Consider the following 20,458-nt stretch of genomic DNA (forward strand, 5'->3'; position numbering starts at 1 on the left):
TGTAATCATGCCAATACATGCTATATGGAATGTTACCGATAACATAATTAATTCTAGCCTGGACTAAAGTTCAGTTTGTAACAATTAAGATTGGCTATTGCACATATACACTCAGTGTTCACAAGATGAATAGATGAAATGTCAACATAATTTTGTGAATAGAACAACAAAACGTATATCACAAACAGAATAGAAATAGTCCCATGAATTCAAAATTTATAGCTAATGGGGCTTGAACAGATCTGCAAAATTTAACAACTCAAAACGCTTCTTTACTAGATTGATTGTTCTGATTTACTCGGAATTTGCGACGTGATCTCCACATTCGCCGTATCAACAACATTTTCGAACGAAGGACAGAATTATGCTAAATGTTCTTGTATATATTTTGATAGGGGCATCAAGATCCAGAGTGTTACGGGTAAATTTTTGGATATTTTCCTTTCTTCTTGCCATTGTTTTTTTACCTATGTTTGACATGGATACAAAATAGTGATCATGATATAATCACTTGAGATTCTGAAAAAGTGTGGTACAATCTTACTAACTAGTGATGTGTTTGTCCAATTCGTAGCTTTATCATGTTGCTTCTCGCTGTCAATATCGACGAAAATGTGTAGGGTTCAATTTTATGAAAATTGGAATGGCCTTGCCTACATTTTCGAATACAATGCACAACAACCAAGATGTTGTCACCTGTAGTTGTAGATCGGTAAATACAAAGTACCCTAGGTACGATTTTACGTAAGTTGTTGGTCTAGTGATGCCACCAGAATAAATGAGACAACCGTTGAGACGAAAGAATAGACAGACAGGAATTATTTTATTAATAATTCAAAACATTTCCGAATAGAATTTTACACTCGTGCAAAAGATTACATATGTTCTTCGATTACATGTAGGCCTCGGTGGACAGGAGAATAATGTGATACCTTGCAGCGATCAACAGAGATTGTAAGAAGTAAGCATGCGCATGTCGTAATTGTAAAAAATCTGGCAGAAACACCAATCGCCGTTCGTCTGCCCTTAAGGTTATAAGCTTTCAGACGTGTTAGAAACATTCCTTATAGGAATATAGGATAAATTGCAATGTATCGTTTGCAATTTCTCTACCCTTTAAAGGAAAAAAAATCTACTTAATTTTTCTCGGCACTTATTTATTTTGCAAGAACAGAAACAAAAAAACTGGGGCACATTATATTTCTTAGGAATCGCAAAATATTCCTGAAAGGCGTATTGATTAAATTCCCACGCAAATTTTAAAGGAAGTGAATACAAAAACAGAACTATTTTAATACACTCCATATCCTTACTCTATGCATATTTGTTTGACTGAAGGTTGTTCATGAATACATTTTGAGTAGGTTATGACAGAGTATATCAAACCATCATAAGCTACATTGTTCAGCTATTTCAATTGATGTGAATTCTCGCTCATTTATCTGGTCTAAAGTAACGTTTCCATGTATATGTACTTTAGTGAAACGCAGATCCAAGCGCAATATTTCTCCCCTTTCTTTCTTCAAATGTTGATCGCCCGACTCGCAGCAGCACATCCAAATAAGAAAAAATCCAAATTGATAATCAGGTGTTTGCGGTGTTTTTGGAAGACAAAGTTTAGCAAGTGAAAGTATTGCATGATTCATCTAGGTAATATAAATTTCACATAAAATTGTTCCGAAACGCCTACTTTTTGTTGTAGTATTTGGAACAGATAAATGTCACACTTACACACATGACCGACTAAATCTAAGACATCAGGTTCACCTAATCTCATTACTTTGTCGATGTTAAAACGACTGATTACATAAAGCTACACATAATAGTGTAATAAAAAGAAAAACAACAAACTCCATAGAATAAAAAATGGAAGAAAAGGAGCAGCAAAAAGGTGCAAAAAATGACGTGAATCCTCAATTTAAATGTGTGTATATATATATATATATATATATATATATATATATATATATATATATATATATATATATATATATATATATTACGAAAATGGTCTGCTTGTCAATGCAGGCAAAGAATAGTGCTCAAAGCAATCCTGCAGAGCGGTAATGCTGAGAATCTAGGAACTTGTAGTTGTCGCTCTACAGGCTGTTTCATGCGCTAAGAAATCATCAGGAGTGAGGATTGGCGGGAATGGGACGATTTTATATATATATATATATATATATATATATATATATATATATATATATATATATATATATATATATATATATATATATATATACATATATATACACCACCACCACCAATTACAATGCAAGCTTTCAAAATTACTCTTACGCATAAAAGCAAGATTGGAGACTTCAAACCCTTTAAAGACTCCAACACCCTTTTGAGTCTTAAATCTTGCTTTTACGGTTGTAAACGCATCGAAATTAAAAACACTGAAGCCTAATTATTCGCTCAAATTATCATGAGGGGATTTTAAAACTTTTGCTTTTAAAATCAAGAATAAAAACAGGGATTACCGTGCAAAATCTGGTGATAAAGAAAAAAATACCCAATATTCCCGACATTTAAAATACAAAGTACCCGCCATCCCTATGTAAAATCTATGGGTGAAAATAATAACAGTCCGTTTTCATTCATTTACAAATTTCATACTTCATCTTCTCGAATATTTGTCTACTCCAATTTGATTAACAGTCCAGAAACCATTACACAACCTCTACGTTTAGTGAACCACTCAAGTTCCTGGTTGCTGAATTTTGGATCAATTTCTGATTTGGCACCGATGGTTTCAGGACCAACTGAGTAGCTGTTCGGTTTAATCCACACCTGAAAAGCCACTCTTGCCGAATATGTTTTCTTTGTAACATCATCTTCAAACCTGGAAGAAAAATGTACAAATACATGAAAGAAAAAAGGAAAAGTATGATTGCCTTTAAATAATAACACATGATATCAAGGCATGATCACGATTTGTTACCTGTCCAAGGAACGGTGTTCATAAATATAACATTGATAATTCCTAGTTATAGGTGAGAGTTGTTTTCCGTTTTTTCCCCACCAAAACCGAACTATTGCGTATAATTTAATCACAGCAATTGAGAGCCCTTGCAATGAACCGCCATTTCTATTGACCGCTGCTCCTAAAAATACAACTTCATTGTATGTAGAGCTGGAGGTGTACATTATATCTGTTAGGGTTCTATTCTGAAATCATAACTCATATCTATTTCCCATAGTTATGATAGTTTGTGTCATAATCGTTATCCCCATTCATTCATTCATTCATTCATCCATTCATCCATTCATTCATTCATTCATTCATTCATTCATGCATCGCTGCTTTCTTTTTCAACTTTATCATGGCCATGCAATCTATCGTCATCATTGCATCACCATGTGCATTATGATATTATCTGCATTCATCGCAAAATTACGTGTATTTATGATTGTGTGCGCCGTCGCATTACTGTGTGCGCAAAGTATGTCCGGAGGAAAATACATAACTCCACACAATTTGATTGATTACATCGAATATGAAGGCAGTCGTTTTAGCATTAGTCTAGATGTACAAATGATGTCATAAATGGTCATGATAGTATTTGAAGTAATTGTCAAGGCAGTAATGGCCATCTTGATTTGAAATTCAACAATAATGTTAGGCCAAAAAAAGAAAAAGAAATGTTTCTGGTCAGCGCGCGCGTCACTTGAACAACAGCGCGTCACCCTTTTTTCTGTCTTGGGCGGCGGACGCGGCTGACACCAACCAAAATGGCTGAAGAGAAAATGAAAATTCTTTGGGGGGCATGATCAGTGAATGCATGAACAGTATATATGTGACTATATGATAAAACTATAAAACTGACCTCCTCCCTCCCTTGAGGGGGAAAAAATAAAATAAAATGAGACCTGACCAGAAACATTTCTTTTTTTTTGGCCTTACAGAGAGACGGCACATATGAGAGATATTGCGTACTTAGCAATATTTCCTGACACCGAACTCTATTCAACAACTATACAATAATGCGACTGCTACGATTATAGACCTATAAAGAACTGACAGACACAGGCCTACTTATTGAGCTTTGTCGATGCTCTCCAGTCATTGTCATTTCTTAACCCTGGTAATTCATATAGGTATGGATATATTGTGAGTTTATGGCTACTTACTTGCTCGGAAAAGCATAAACATCGCAGCCCGAGTATCTGATGCTAGGAGAGAGAAAAATCTGCTTTGTGTCGAAGCCATCTGGCTTGTTTTCTTCTGTGTAATGTCCCGGACGCTCTCCAAGTTTTCTCCCTTCCATTTCGATATCTCCTGAAATCATTTTGAAAATGCAATAATTAAATTATACGAAATTAATAACATTGTGAAATTTAACAGGTATGAAGATATTACACAGCTTCAAAACTACGGTGAAGGAAATATACCTGAACCAAACGAAACGGTAAAAGAGGGTGCAAAAGACTGAAAAGTATGCTTCGTCGAAAAGAAAATATTGTAAAGCGACAGGTGTATTATCCAGGGAAATTGAAGTTTTATTGATGGTCGACGTTGCCATTAAATAGCCGAGCTTAAAATTATATTAATCGAGGAAGACTAAATTACCTGTACAGCAAATACATCCGATGAATCGAATTTTAGTGTTTCATCTTCTTTTTAGCAATATTGGTAGTCCCTTTTGACCTCTCCTTCACACATATATGTTCTCATTTGATAATTTAACCGTCAAATAACGAACATGAGTCAATATCAAGCTAAATCAAATGATGTTCCCATTAAAGATATTTACTTATATACTTGATATATACTTGGTGACACTTCAAGCTGAGGGGATTCTCCGACCACTGTGAATATTTTGGACTATAGCAGCACGCTTTTTTATCTTTGTGTTTTGTTTTGTGTTTTTTCTGTGTCCATGTTACATGTGCTGTCTATTTTCTTTTAGCTGGTCATTTTTGAATTGAATTTTTATCTGCTCATACTCGTTTAGAGGTGCCTCTTACTGAAGGTTAAAACATTGATATAGAAGACAAGACAAGATGACTAAAGTAATAATAATTTTGGTGTTTGTCTTTCTTGCATAACTGTATGCCTCATAGGTGAAACGCATTGGATATATGTAACAATTATATTTTTCATTTGTAAACACAAAGCGTTCAATAATTCATAATGATTCTCAGCATTTCTCACCCGGCATCAATAGATCTCCACACTCCAGGATCGGTTTTACAGTACAAAGATGAGTACCGTGGAATGCTGTGTGCCACTTGTTGAACACATCCAATGCAGCAGCTCTTCCTGAAAGTCTAAATGTTTGGATGTTGGTGAAAGTTAATGTAGTAAATATAAAAAACTCTCCATACTATTGTAGAAAAGACAATTTTATTGTGCACGTGTTTTCAGATGATGTCAAAATTTTAACATTTTCTATCATATTAGATGATAGTTACAGAGATTAATGTTTACGTGTTTACAGTAATGTAGAGAGATAAGCAGAGCAGTAAAGGGTTCCTTATGCCCATTTTGAGTATTCAGAATAGCTGCAGCGCAAAGTCGGTCATTATTTTAAGTTTAAAAAGTCACCGTTGTCCATTACTTTTGTGGATTTTTGTAAAAATGACCTGCTTTGTCCTTCGTATTCAATATAGTTATGATGATTCCTCATAAAGTTTAATGAAGCTGATATGCAAAATTTAGGGACTGTCACTAATTGGCGGAGGAGGGAAGAGTTGACTGATATGTAGATAACAATAAAAGGTTAAAATTGCATTCGACATATGAAAACTACGATTGAACACAATGAATGGCTATTTAAGTATGTCTTACCGAATTGCAAATCGGCACCAACCAATTGGCAAACCATAGTCTTTCGGTGGTTGACCACGTGAGTAATAAAGCTCATCTCCTCTTCCGATGTGACAAGAGTTACAATAACACATGTCGAACCTTGGTGCAAAAAAGGCATCTGAAAGTCGACAATAATAATTAATGAAGGTAAAAGGAATATTAATGTAATTAATATAATTGACTAATGATCACCAATATAGGACCGGTCATATTTATCGTCTTGCTTCTTGACATTACCTGTCACACAGAACTACAATGACAAAGTGCTCTTCGCTGTTTAAAACGTCTGGAATTTGAAACAGGCTAAATTGTATATTGGTATGGTTGTTAGTTGGTGACAATGCGACAGTGTAATTGATCATCCAATGACCGTACTCCATGAAAAAAAATTAAAATCGCGGGCGAACTGAATATTCTCTCCTAACATGAACATAGTTATTGATTTCCTTTATTGTCAGATGACACACAGTATGCAGTCGTTCTCATTAATTTATATTGAGATCAAAGTAATATTTTAGAAAACAGTTTAGCAGGGTGCACCTGGCATACATTAGAAGTGAGAAACAAGGAATAATTTAAAAGCCAGAACCAGTTGTTAAAATGTTAGGGCTCTAATTCGACGCAAAAATTAAATCGTAAACTTACCAGTGGAATTTAGACAAATGCAAGAGAACAAGAATACTTCGGATGAAGCGGGTTAATGCTTCCATTGCCCCTTTCTGAACACACCTATATATATATATATATATATATATATATATATATATATATATATATATATATATATATATATATATATATATATATATATATATATATATTTATTATATACATAAAATACTTCTGATAAAAATATAAATATATTATATATATATATATATATTCTATACATAAAATACTTCTGATAAAATATAAACGATTCAAGAAGACAATAACAAACGAACAGTCTAAATAAAATATCCATCAAACCATAGACAAAATTTAGAATTCGAAAGGAGGATTGCAATTGGTTAAATGACACCTTTTGTCACTTTATGTTCGTTCTTGTTGGTCTAAGGCGTCTTCCCTTGTCAATTCGATTACCTATTTCTTATTTCCAATGCACACAACGACATGGATTGATCCAGAGCTCCCATGGAGAACCGTCGCCGTGTTGGTTTATTGCTATTATCTTATAACAGTATATTGAAGTGCTGTTGTCAAACGTCAAAAAAGATCGCGCGTGCTCTAACCGTGGTATATCGCGAATATAGTATGGCTAGTTTCACATTTCAACCAATCAGATCGCTGTATTTGCGCCACCAATGTACTGCTATGATATAGTATATGGTATAACACTGTCTTGTCATTGTTATTTGCTAGTAAAGTACTATCTTGGATCGATCAAATATTATGATAGCTAACAATGGGAAGAACATTTCGACATGTCATTTCTGTCTAATACACCGATGAAACCACTTTTCACTTTTCAGTGAAGTTATATGTTATACATTTGAGATTTCATACGGATGAGTACGGGAATTCCTCAATAAATATTATTAATATTAAGCTTCCGATCGACAGTCCGTGGACAATACAGGGATTTAAATATAGCGATCCAAGACTGCTAAAATAGTTTGTATACGCAATGCAGCGACATAACAATATTTGAGTATTAATAAATTGAGCTGCAAAATAACAAGCAACTTATATTTTTATGAAAGTGCGCTAGTACTTCAACGTCAGCGGATGCTAACACAGCTTCGTTCCAAATAAGCACTTAATGACCACAAGATTAAATTAGACGCGGATGGGATGTTACAAAATGAGCTAAGAAACCAAATATTTGGGCTCGCAACAGTAAAACTGTACTCTAAACGTATTTCAAATTCATGTAAATTGACCGGAACGTTACAGCCGTTTTTTCTACCATCAGCTAGAATCACAGACATTAGAAAAACGGAGATCAAACTAAACCATAAACCTTTAACACGGCACTAAACTTGTTTACAACTGATACAATCAGCTGCTTATCACAATCCTGCAATCCTGCAGTTTATCGAATTAGGCAAGAGTACTTTTGAGTTTAAATGGATGGGCCCCTACTTTCAGAGAAATTAATGTATGGCATCTTAAGCCGCCGTTGAAGTAGTCAAATTCTGGGACGTACTGACAGTCAGACAAACTGACAAACAGACATACAGTCAAGAACAGATTAATTACTTTATGTGTGTAAACAGAGAAAGAAGTCTAAAACATCTTACCGATCAAATCCATGGTCGCCTTAAATCGCTGGCACAACTCTCTGTACTTGCACGGGGCTGAAGATGCAGATGTATCACTTTTCGAAACTAAATAAATTAAAAACGAAACTGACTTAAAAGAGTGTGGTTATACAGTTGTAGCACAGTAATGGGCTCCTTTCATAAAGAATTTTAGACGTCTCTTAGCAGCGAAAATCTACATTGACCCGTCCGTAAGTTAGCGCTGGAGTCTCTCATGCCGTGTATATCACAAATGTATATAATTCTTGTTCAGATAATAACTGCCTCTCTGCTCCCTCTAACTAATTTACATTATTTAAAAACACATTTTGTACAATTGCTGATACAATACCGCCACCGGATGTTTACGACCATAACGAACGATTTCGGCATGACTAAGCTTACAGCTTTAAATAAAAAGCATGATTCGAAACACCGATTAAATAAATCTGATGCACTTGTTACTATAAACTCTTCCCTAAAACACCGTACTGCAACACTAAGTTTATTTGATTAAATTATTAATGTTTAGGTCTTCCATGCCGTATTAGTTTTTGTAGCATATCATGGTAGAAGAACTTCACTAGAAATAGCAAAATATGTGAAGATATCAGCAGCTGAAGACAAAAATAAAGAGACACTTGGTATACGGGTTTTATCTTTCGCATTCTAAAGTTCATCGGGTAACATGTCTTACCCCATCGAGGACGTGGAGGTAAAGGCGGCTTGAGTAGTATTATCGCCCTCTCTGCTGCCTGTTTCACAGCAGAAGGATCACCCTTGGCGAGCACGATCAACGTTTTCATGGCATCTGTCTCCTCTGCTATTTGTTTTCGAATGGACTCAAGTTTACACAGAGTACATAATGCATTGATGGCACACTCCTGTTCGACTGGGAGATCCTTGTGCGCTAACTTTAGCAGCAAAGGAACGATGCCGTTATTAACCAAACTTATCTTATTTTTGTCGTAGATGCTGATGTTGCCGATACCAACCACAAGTTCAAGTACTCCGAAACCCTTACATCGATGCGACTGAGTATCTATAGCCACATCAAGGGTACGAACAATAGATTCTATGATTTATCTTCCGCTTCGAGAAGATGTTTCTTGCTGTTTTCCATGATGTGTGACAAGGTAAGGAGAGCAGTTGCAGCCATATCAGTATCATCTGACCGGACGTAGGGAGCTATTTTGTCAATGGCTCCACATTCACGGTAGATTTGTCTGTTGTCTGCAGCGATGGAACAATTGTGCAGAACATTAATCGACATGGCGACGAAAGAATGCAATTTCTGAAAACAAATCAATGAAAACAACACTTACTGATTTGCGAAAGCCATATAAGTGTAACGTGTAAGTGAATGTAGGTGCAAGAATACTCTTTGATGCAAATATTGGAAACATTATGCCATAAGCTCATGTTAATGAGTACCTTGTGATAGTTATGACAGGGACTTCTTTTGTTGTAAACAATGGTACTTTATAGACAAACCAAATATGTTCATCTGCAGGCAATACTCCTTCAAACGAGAAACACTGCTTTGATACTGAGTATTTCACAGGTAATACGAAATTGAATAAGACAAAAATGAACGCTTCCCGTTGTGGAACTTCCTTTCGAAATAGGTATTTGAGATATTCGGTGACAACTCAAGAAAAACCTACGTGATGGTTTAACTGCAACACGAATAGTCGTCTGCTATTAAGTATTTCCATAATGGTCAAAGCAAAGTAGCGCCTTGATTAAGTTAGTGTACGCCTCGAAACTAATAAATTTTATATTTTTGTAAAAGTAAGGCGACAATTTCTTAATTCAGAGATCTTCAAAAGAGAATTCGAATGCTTTTTCCCGGGGCGCATTAGTAAGATGCTGTTATATTTGACTTTGTTGTATGTACCAGTGAATTGCTGTATGTTCTGTGCTGTTTTTCTGTCTGTGGTTGTAACACTTGACCATGTATTCACGGATTGTAACTTATTATCATTTGATTCTGGATAGGTATGATTGTGATTATTTTAAGTCGTTGAGACTTAAACCTACCCCATCGTTATTATAGCTGTCGCTATATTTATGAATACTATCAAGTAAATCACTCAAAAGGCCACATTGCCCACACTGTCTGCACAGTTTCAAGCTGATATCAGTGCAATTCATTAACGTCATCAGGACAACATCTATGGAATCCCACTTGCTGTCCATCAGATCTGCTTCACTCATCAGCTTGTCCAGGAGGAATTTAAGTTCATCTGCCACTCCAAGATTTGCCAGGTGATCGCCGAATTTCTGTTTAAACTCATTACTGCAGATCATCATAGTTGGTTGTAATATATACAGATACACCAACTTTATTGTGAGGTCCATATCACGCTCAGCAAAGTCTCTCAACCCCAAGATAAGCATTCTCATTTGCTTGATTACAGAATCAGGATCTGCTTTGTAATCTTCAACAGTTGGCGCAGTCTGTACATCAAAAGATGTTATCTCAGATGCCTCTTCCACATATCTGCTCTCTGTAAAATAACATTTGGTGAGTCAGTGTAAACATCCTTCTAAATGTTATCTCAAGTTCACGGAAAAAATCGATACGTCAAAAACATTGTAAATTGTAGCCGCTTTCTCTGATACAAAGCACTCAATAATAGAATCAAAATTGCTGGGAGGATCCAAGAAAACAAACTTTGTACATTCTGTCTTTGTGTAAATTTAACCTTTAAAACTCCCAGTCTCACACTGTTTACTAAGATAATCGATGCACTCTGATTTATCCCTACATAAACGATTACAGTCACACACGAATAGAAAAATGACATAACAAATTACATAGCAGAGAGAAAGAGGAAATTTTGAATATCAAGACCAGAAAATACCGTTCTTAATAAAAAATCATTTTCTCGCTAATAGTATAAAAAATGCACCGCAAATTCAGGTAACCTATTGCAAAATCACATTTTACTATGTATATATTTATTTATTGAACTAAATTCTTGACTTTTCTTTTTCTAATTTACAGCACACTGTGCCATTTACACATTGTTCTATTACTAGCGGCCATTTTATGCGGCGTACAGCTCATTGCATATAATTTTGAAACTTTACAAACTCATATCATGTATCTCTCACGTTTTATGAAACTGATATGAACTTTCCATTTTTACAAAAATCACAGTACTCTTTTCAAAGACCTACCGCAAATCATGGCAGAGTTTGTTCTACCATATAAGTCAACCACACAATAAAGCTTATTAACATCTGGGAAATGATGCAAATGCAAGTCAAGCGTTGTTACTTCCTCTCCGTTCAGACCGAAATGAAGAATGCCCTCTTCTGATAGTGTCACACTAATTGTATCGCCAACCTGAAATATTGATAGTTTAATTTTCTTGCAGTGGATAAATGCTAATACTACTTAATAAAGAGTGAAAATGCTTTACCATGTCTAACCACTTACTAAGTAAGATAAACTAGTTGCTGTACCTTAAAACAATTGGTTCATTAGAGCAGACAGTGCATTGCAGTGTGTTTCCAAGGCAAAACCAAAGTTGCTTGCAATCGATAGTCAATTGGAGGGCCAGGATCGAAGTGTGAGGCCAAAGGCCGAACCTCGCTAGTAGTGTAAAGAATAGAAGGTTTGATACAACAAAGTGGCGAGAAATCTCGGACCCTCGATCGACAATCCAGGCAAAGTGTGAAATGTAAAAGTATGCGCTACGATTTTTACACGAGGAGATCAGATTGCGCATTATCGCCATTACACGTATGTACCCTATGTGAACTCATAGCAACGCAATCGGTTGAGTGCAAATGCGATGGAGTCTGTCACCGCGATTGCGATCGCATCGAAAGTATTTACATTGCAAGTGGTAAGTTTGCCTTGTAGGCCTACATGCCTGAATTTATTTACCACTGCCCGGGGACATTTACGACATGGTTTCTGTCACAAACGCGCGATTTACTGATACACGGTCACAACTGCAGGCCCTTTCAAATCCAGCATAGCTGTTGCCGTTAGCTGTGAAAGTATAACTGACCATAATTTTCAATAAGAGATCGCGACGCGACTTACCGTGCAATTTTCTAAATCTTCTTCCAGTGTCATAATCACTTCACCCTTGCGTTGTAAACTGTTTCCTGACCATATGATATTGGAACGTGAAGTACTTTCTGTAATAGTCAATGGAAAATCAAGCGATTGTGGTGATAGAGATGTCACTCCAATCTCAATGTTTTCCGACCACTTGTCAACCATAGACGTCATCTCTACTTTGAAAGATTCGTTTGCCAGCAAATGTTGTTCTGTTATTGCCACACCGTCGTAGTAAATTAACAAGGGTCTTTCAGAGAGACCGAAAAGAAAAGTAATTAGTCTGCTTCATTGCTAGGAAGAAAGAGATCTAGACATTGTTAAATACGACAGCAAAAGTGGTCCAATACTCAGTATCATTAAAAAGATTCGAATAAACGACTAACCAGGTCCAATTAACAAATAGATAAAAGTCAATAACAATAGGTCCATCTTGAACATCTTGAACAGCGTTAACCAAGGGCAGTATCAGCACATTCATTCGTAATGCGGTGAAGTTATTAGAGTATCATATCGAGGTTTCGTTTTGAAAACGTACCTTCTTCTTTTCGCTTATCGTCCATTTTCACTGACTATAACGTTGTCACAGCAATGGGGATAAAATGAGTAAAATGCAGAACCTGGTTGAAGTTGGTCACTGTCACCATCGGTGTCATAATCCCAACTGTCCGACTCGTCGCTGTCATATTCACACTTACTTGAATCCCATTTTGCTATGGCTGTAACAACAATGCAATAAAACGAAGGTAAGGTTGCAGAAGCAATAGCTTGTTCCTTGGTGAGTGGCACAGCGTAACCCTTTTAACCATATATCGCTTGCTGATAACCTTGCGCGACAAATCAGTGCCCAAACAAAGTGAACTTGATGTTCAAAATAATTTTGTTCAGAGCATATGCCGCAAAACGAGTAACAAAATTAAAATTACAGAGACTGTTTACCACGTTCAGGATGTGACGAAATCAAATGTGAATTTTATGTTAACTTTACTACCTTTAGCCGCACAACGCCTGATCCCTTTTCAGTTTCTTCGATCTTGAGTTCCCCATTTCGATCCCGGATCTACAGAACAAAAACAATCATTTGAAAAACAAACAAAATATGCAAGTTAGCGTTTACCCTTTGATAAACTTTGAAACAATGGATCTTACAAACTCATATCTTTCACGAATTGACATAAACCTCATGCTGTCAGCACTATTTAAAACCGGAATGAACGTCGTAGTAGTCAAATGCTGGACAAAATGAATGACACCAGTGACGATTTATCACTGAGGAACTGATATTGGCCTTGACATACTTCACGGAGGAGGACAAGTTCGAATTAGCGGTGTCACCAGAGTCAAGTTAACTTCAGAAGTGGGGCATTTCATTCCGTGCATAATTCATGATGCGGGTTGTCCATTTGTGTGCCCACTTAGGAAATAGGAAAGGCCAACAAATATTTAAAACAAAATTTCTCGCAAATCTGATTGTACGGAAGTGATAACTTTTATGTTGTTGGGACATTCTAATATATGCATAATAATGTAAGTTTAAGTTTAGTGTTGAACTCCTATACAGAGAATATATACGACGGTATAAATACAGTCAAACTACTACGCAAACCTGATTTGACTAACAGGGGAAAGCATTGGTATAAATTTAGTATGTCTTCACTTAGATGGACAAGTTGGGATCAGTATATGACATATCCTTGATTTAAAGCGCTGAAGTGACCTGGATCTTTGCTTTCAGTGCAAAAGAAAGCTATTTTGTGTTTGTCACAGGCATGATGCGTCACAGTAAGTGGTCAATGGCGTAAACAATGGCGGTCACTACACTGTATCTGATCCCTTGTCGTCTGGTGATGCACCCAGTACTTCGAGCTCTCGCCATTAACGAACTTTTACATCGCAAAGCTTTTCCCTAGCGAGGGTTCATTTTACTGGTAATATTATCATCAATGATTTAAGTCTTCTGTGTTTCATGTTAAACAAGATAGATATTCTTCCTTTCGATGTTATCGTAATTTTATGCGTCATAACATACAGTGAATATGACATAGAGTTGGCCAAATCTTTGATTTTTGGTCTGTTTGGCGAGTTCTGTTCGTGTTGCCTTAAAAGACTACAAGATCAGAGATTAATGACCGTCTAATATGCGAGATATTAGACTATTTTATTGAAAATTTAATGTGATGACATACCGTGCTGTGTAACAAAGTACTTACCGAAGCTACCTCCTTTTGACTATAATCATATGTATGCTTCTTTATTGTCTCGAATCCATCAGATGAAAATTTACCTTGATGTCCTCAAGCATGATGTGAACAGTATGTCAAAACTCTATTTATTAATTACCATTGTCATTCGACAAATTAAAGCGGCTGTGTGTGGTTAGTTTTCAAAAAAGTCATCTGGAGAAGTAGTATCGTCCGCGATGTCAAAATGCGATTCATCACATGAAAGACAAGTGACCACTCAGTAAACAAGATGTCGAACGTATGATTCGGCAAAAAAGTATGACGTGCTAGTGACGGTTCTCTCACAGGGAAAGTCAGTCTTTGTCAATAGGCGTGGTCCTGATACAAACGCCGATCATCTGATAAAACATACCTTAGAAGTTATTGATATCAGTGTCCTGGAATGTGAAAGACTGCAAACGAATATAAATATCAATATATTAATATAATATACAAAATATTGGACATACGCTTCCTTCCATGTCAATGTTAATTCGGTAAATTTTGACTTAATCGAATCCAGATTTCTGTCCTGAAGTTTTATCAACCTCGTATAGAAGCTACGCATCGCATGATAGAACTATCAATCCGTTACAAACTCGATAAAGCTCTCCGTGAAACACATGACATTTTCTTACCAAAGGAACAATGGCTGACAGAATATAACATTTTTAGTGTCTGTAGATAAACATTTGACTATTATGGTGAGCTTGTGGTTCATACTAGCATACGATTGTTACTTGGAGACCGATTGATGTGTAGCTATTATGTGACGCAAATCTCTTGGCAATCCCACTAAAGTTAAGTCATTTGATGACATTAGAATGGCTGGTTTCGAATTTGACAATAGCACGTGTCAAATGCTTATTATATGTCTTAATATGCCTACTTGCAGTAAACAACGATGATTTTCTAGATTTTCTGGCGAAAATTCATCGTATTGTTTAATCTACTGACTGTAATATCCGTATGATAGTTGGTGACTGGAATGCTGACAACAAATTATGGGTTGATCCATTACTGTTTTTGCATTTCTCTATTTCTTGCATGGCTTTTTTGCCTGATAATCCTTTTACTTAATTTGTAACTAAGGTGCACAGCACTATCTTGGACAGATCATTTTATTTCCAAGCCAAACCATTCGTTAATCTTAGCCATATTTCACAGAATAAGGCAGAAAGTGGCGCGGCCGTTATCAAGAATATCTTTGCTAAGGCACTCGAGATCCAGAGGGGAGATAGCTTCGGGCTCAATGGGTACCATGCAGAGGAGTAGCCAGTTTCAAGCTAAACAAGGATCTGCACCAAGAGGTCCAGGCAGTTATTGAGGTACAGGAACCACTTGTGGGAGATCTCAAGGCTTTTTTGACTGGTATCAAAATCTACGTGACCAGGACAGAAAAGTTCATCACCCATCCCAGAGACATATTCAAGATCAATATCCTTGCCCACTAGAATGCAAAGAGGCAAAGGCTTGGTGGGCTCGCCCTTACATCCGGTGCTGGCCCCAGTAGTTAATCTTTGCTGTTTGGTGCGCCACAGCCTTTTGTGGCGTAACTTTCCTAGACCACTTGTTGGTCTCCATCCTGTCCCCTCAGACCAGATCTTTTATTTGTTTCCATGTGTATTTCACCACCAGGCGTCTTCTCAACAGGTTTGGAGTTGCATCACCTGACAACAGTGTTTTCAAGGCTTGAAATAACCCCAAAGACAAAATCAGTTATTAAGCCATCTACGGGGAGTTTGGCATCAGTAAGAATGAAAACTTGAGGTACAAGCGGGAGTAAATGGGGGCCTTTGCAGCGGCTATGCATATATCACCCACACAGACCCCTTGGTGAGCAAAGGTGCAAAGTTCAACAGCAATGATGTTTTTCATGAGCCCATCAGGAAATATTTCTACACTAAGGACTTTTTGGTCAAAAACTCAAATATACGAGGCCTAACACCTACTATTTCTTCAGAAACAATGGGGCAGAAGGACAACATAACTGGTTTGTCTCTGCTGGTTGTGGTGGGGATGCGGGCATGGCTTGACTAAATAAAAGCATTGAAGCCTATGTGTACTGCAATCAGTTGACCTAGGCAAGCATCAGGAACACCATCGTTTGTGGGATGGGAGGCACAGAAAAAAGTTAGGTAAAAGCAGCATGTTCACCTTTAAGATGAGATTGCCAACCCGTACAAAGTCACTAGCTACCGTAGGTTGGAAGACATGATTGACGCCACCAAAGTGAAACATGCCGGTTCTGCTTCTGATGCCAAGAAAGATGCTGATAATCACTGGAAGCATTGCAGGGTACAACAACGAACTGTAGTACGCCAGTGCTGAAATCCATTTTGGCTACATGGATTGTGTCAGTGCTGAAGCAAAGAACAACACAGCCTACGAGATGGAGGACCCCTGCGAAGACAAATATGCTAACGGGTGATGACCTCCCTGTAGGGGAAAGCCACTCCCTTGCACCACCCCTAATCCTGCCCCTATGCTTGCAGGCAAGGGGTTACAGAATGCAAGCCCACAGCAGAACCTGTTGTCGAACATGAAGCAAAAATGACAGGAGTGCTAGCGATCTCGGTGGCTCTGGGAGGGCTGTTTCATTATTTGCCATAAGGTGCCTCCTGACAATAGGGCGATGGATAAAGACAGGGTCGTTGCATCCTTTAAGGGCAGCCTATTGGAGTGTTGGATCAAGCATGGCATATACACTGGCTAGGGAGTGTTGGCCGCCAGTCTTCTCCTTATCTAAGTCCCTGATGTAGCGCGCATGTTGGCAGCCTTTTTAGGACTAGTGGGCTTGCCAATGGTGGCCCTTCTCATCTCTCTAGTGCACAAACTCCCTCAAAAGGAGAAACTATATGTGAGCATTGGATACAAAGGATCCATGCTCTCCAAAGCCAAAAGTGCATAAGACGACAATGTCCAATCCTTGCTTGATGAGCTGCTTGCCTTGGTGGAGAATTCATGTTTATGCGCCTATACAGAGTACATCGTACGAAGTGACAGTACCAGCTATAGAGATGGACCCCTCATTGCAGTGGCCCTGCTGGTGCTATGACTCCTTATTGGCTTCCTTGTGTACAAATACCACCACATAATAATATTTTTGCAAAGGATAGAAGCGATGGTTAAAAACGTGCAGGACATGTTGAAGGAAGCAGGCTACAAAGCGGCTCCCCCTCAGAAGGGGAAGAGGAGGACTCTGTAGAAAGGAAAGGCAGCACCTATTGTGTATTGTGTCAATGGGCCAGAGCAATGGTTTGCTTGGCAAGATTTTCAACCTACAGGCTGTCAAGAAAATGAAGTCCAAAGTCGTCAGCAAAACTCTAACAGATCGATGCCCCTTGAGCGAGAACATTGTCAAGAACCTCGTTTCTGTTACCAGTACAGGCCTGGGCTGCTTGTTGCTGATCGACAGCACGGAGGGACTTTTTAAGGATCTGCACGCTTATATCCTAGTCAGGGATGAGATGAATAAGTGTTAGGGGATTGGCTTATACCTAGGGGCCGGTCTCACTGTTGTCAATGCAGGGCTGATCACAGTCAAACACGTAAACATAAAAACAGTGGGCTAAAATAATCCAGGTACTAGCATAGCCTCACCTGAAGGAACATATGCAATGGAGGCTGCCACCCCCTACCCCCCCAGTGCGACATAAAAACAGTGCGTCAGAAGAATCAAGGTACTAGCATAGATGGAGATGAATTCACCTGAAGGAACACATGCAGTTTAGGCTGCCAATCCACAGTGCAGACCTTGGAAAGACTGGCAGCAGAGCCTGTGTGGACACAGTGAAGATTAATATGTAGAAGATTATGCTTCCAAAGAAAAAGAAGAGCCCTGGTAGTGTGGAAGGGGAAAAAAGTTGGCCGAGATCAGCTGGCAGAACGAGCAAGAGAAAGTGACACACAGGGTCAGTGTGGCTCCTCTAGGAAGTGATTCTGATACACAGCAGGCCGCACACTCTCAGACTTGGTACAATGATTGTTACGCTCTCCTAGGGATGGCAGTGGCACAGCAAGTTGCCCAAAAGGCCCTTCTGTTCCCACTCCTTCTGTGGCATTCTCTTTAATATTTGGAATAATTCATGGATGCCGTCTTTCAATTTTTATAGTTACATATTGTGCAATAGACAATGAGACCCTCATTACCACTTTGTATGAAGATGATTTGATGGTATGGCCGACATTGCTACTTAATTTGTGTGAAAAAATTCTGAAGACAGAGATAAAGGACAATGGTAAACCCACCTCGAACAGAGTCCTCAAGCTTTTGGGAGCCGTGGCTGCAGCTGTTGCGACGAAAGACGTGCTTGATCACAAAACATCATTCCAGAAGACCCCACTCTTTTCTTTACAAAGCATGGCAGCAGCAGTTGGGATGATGATTGTTTGGGTAGTTCTCGATGCAACTGCCCTCACCAACGTAATGTGCTTGCCAAGAAAATGTCTGGCCAGAGGGAAACTTAGGGAGAGAAGAAAGGGAGAGCGAAAGGCATTATAGGGCGCTGGAGAAATTCAATGAAGACAGAGAGGCGTACATAAAGCAGATGGGCACAGAGTCAAGACCTCGACGCTAAAAGAGAGAGGGCTATTTTGATGGATGAGGACTTGTAACCTTCTTATGGCTAATGAGCCTAAATGTCTTGAGTACTGCACGCTGAATACAGGGCAGAAAATTGGGAATTGATCTTTGTTGTAACAGGCCAGGTCGGTGGCCTTATGGCCTTAGGGTAGCTTCTTTGACGGAACTTTGACAGGGGCAAGACATCAGGCATTTGCTGCTCCTTGGCTGTCTTCAGGTCACGTCAGCTGATTTGCTGCACTAACTTGTCGTATTCTTAAGGTTGTATTCAAGGCATATGAGCTGACTTGCTGTGCTGACTTGCAAATGGCTTGTCTTTTCTAGAGAAGATACTTGCTGGCGTGTTTGTTGTCTTGAAGACATTTGCATGTTAGATGGAAAAACAACAGTGCGTAGTGTACCACTACCTCACCGCATCTCCGTTTGACCCAGGTTAGGCACGTCATTTTAAGGAGAATCTTTCTGATTTGAACACTGCAAGAGTCTCTATGAGGTACATTCATTTTTACCTTCTACACCTGGCAATTATGGCCACATTGTGTTACACAAGATCTGCCCTAATTAACATTAACACCAGGCTGATGATGAATGGTAGACAATCAGTGCTTGAACCCGACATCTGGAAGAAAATCAAGGACCTTAAATTATGCAAAATTCCACCAACCAGGGTATACCGCTGGCAGATTAAACAGAGACCAATGCCTGTTCTCACAACACAAAGCACTCCTATGGGCCACTTGAATTTAAGAAGCAAGAATTCAATCACAGACTACAACAATCTCATGTCATTTTCTACCAAGCAAACTTCGTTTAAGTCATCAAATCAACTAACATTAGCACTCTTCATGCCAATTCGGTAAATAAACGAGATAAACGAATTGAAATTACAACGTTCATCATGGATTATAAAGTATAACTCATGTTCCTTACTGAAACCTGGTTGAAGTCCAAAGGAGATGAAGCTAAATGTGCTTATTTCCACGTCCGCCTCGAGGTGGTTGTCTTGCCGTCATCTATAGTAACAAATTCAGCTCCTGCATTTCATTCAGAGGCACCTTTCCATTCACCCACTCTTCCTACGGACTCGCTTAGATTTCTCTGAAGTTAACACATCAAGTTCTTCTCTTCTTTTGGATATATCGCCGACCACCAAGCAATAGAAACAATTTACTGACTCAATCTTTCTCAGCGAGTTTCCAGATCTCCTAGAGTATAGTAACACACTCCCCGACTCATCTATTATCCTTGGTGACTTCAATGTATATTATGACTGCCCTAGTAGTTCTATAATGACAAGAGTCATGGATTTGCTCAATACTTTAAACATCACTCAGTCTGTCAACGAACCCGCTCACAACAAAGGCCAGAGTTTTGATTGGTTGGTCCATAGGACCGACAGTGATTTGACACAGTCCACTACAGTTTCCAGCACCATAAACATCAGATTATCTTTGTGTCATAAGCCATGTGAATGCAGCGCTACCTCGCCTGTTTACCACAATC

General features: G+C 38.3%; 1 protein-coding gene across 2 annotated transcripts; it reads right to left on the reverse strand.

The window, feature by feature from the left end:
• Window positions 1–850: 850 nt before the first annotated feature.
• LOC139132018 (neuralized-like protein 4) lies at window positions 851–12,395 on the reverse strand. Of its 2 annotated transcripts, XM_070698375.1 has the most exons (9): window positions 12,131–12,395; window positions 11,254–11,422; window positions 10,108–10,577; window positions 8,762–9,358; window positions 8,065–8,151; window positions 5,801–5,939; window positions 5,165–5,280; window positions 4,141–4,288; window positions 851–2,851 (listed from the first exon to the last, which is right to left on the reverse strand). In XM_070698375.1, the coding sequence occupies exons 4-9, from the start codon at window positions 8,868–8,870 to the stop codon at window positions 2,647–2,649; spliced, it is 804 nt and encodes a 267-aa protein (XP_070554476.1). In that variant the 5' UTR covers window positions 8,871–9,358; window positions 10,108–10,577; window positions 11,254–11,422; window positions 12,131–12,395; the 3' UTR covers window positions 851–2,646. The 2 variants fall into 2 exon arrangements, with proteins under 2 accessions (XP_070554476.1, XP_070554475.1); XM_070698374.1 differs by lacking the exons at window positions 851–2,851; window positions 4,141–4,288; window positions 5,165–5,280; window positions 5,801–5,939; window positions 8,065–8,151 and having other exon boundaries at window positions 8,872–9,358.
• Window positions 12,396–20,458: the final 8,063 nt, after the last annotated feature.

The sequence above is a fragment of the Ptychodera flava genome, chromosome 4, assembly GCF_041260155.1.
Source record: "Ptychodera flava strain L36383 chromosome 4, AS_Pfla_20210202, whole genome shotgun sequence".
NCBI lineage: Eukaryota > Metazoa > Hemichordata > Enteropneusta > Ptychoderidae > Ptychodera > Ptychodera flava.

Bases quoted from the DNA above. Each gene is read 5' to 3' on its own strand.
- LOC139132018 (XM_070698374.1), bottom strand. From the start codon at position 12,322: ATGACGTCTATGGTTGACAAGTGGTCGGAAAACATTGAGATTGGAGTG. The intron at 11,423-12,130 runs GTAAGTCGCGTC...TCAATATTTCAG, and splicing joins AAGATTTAGAAAATTGCACG to GTTGGCGATACAATTAGTGT. The intron at 9,359-10,107 runs GTAGGTTTAAGT...ATTTGTTTTCAG, and splicing joins ACAGCTATAATAACGATGGG to AAATTGCATTCTTTCGTCGC.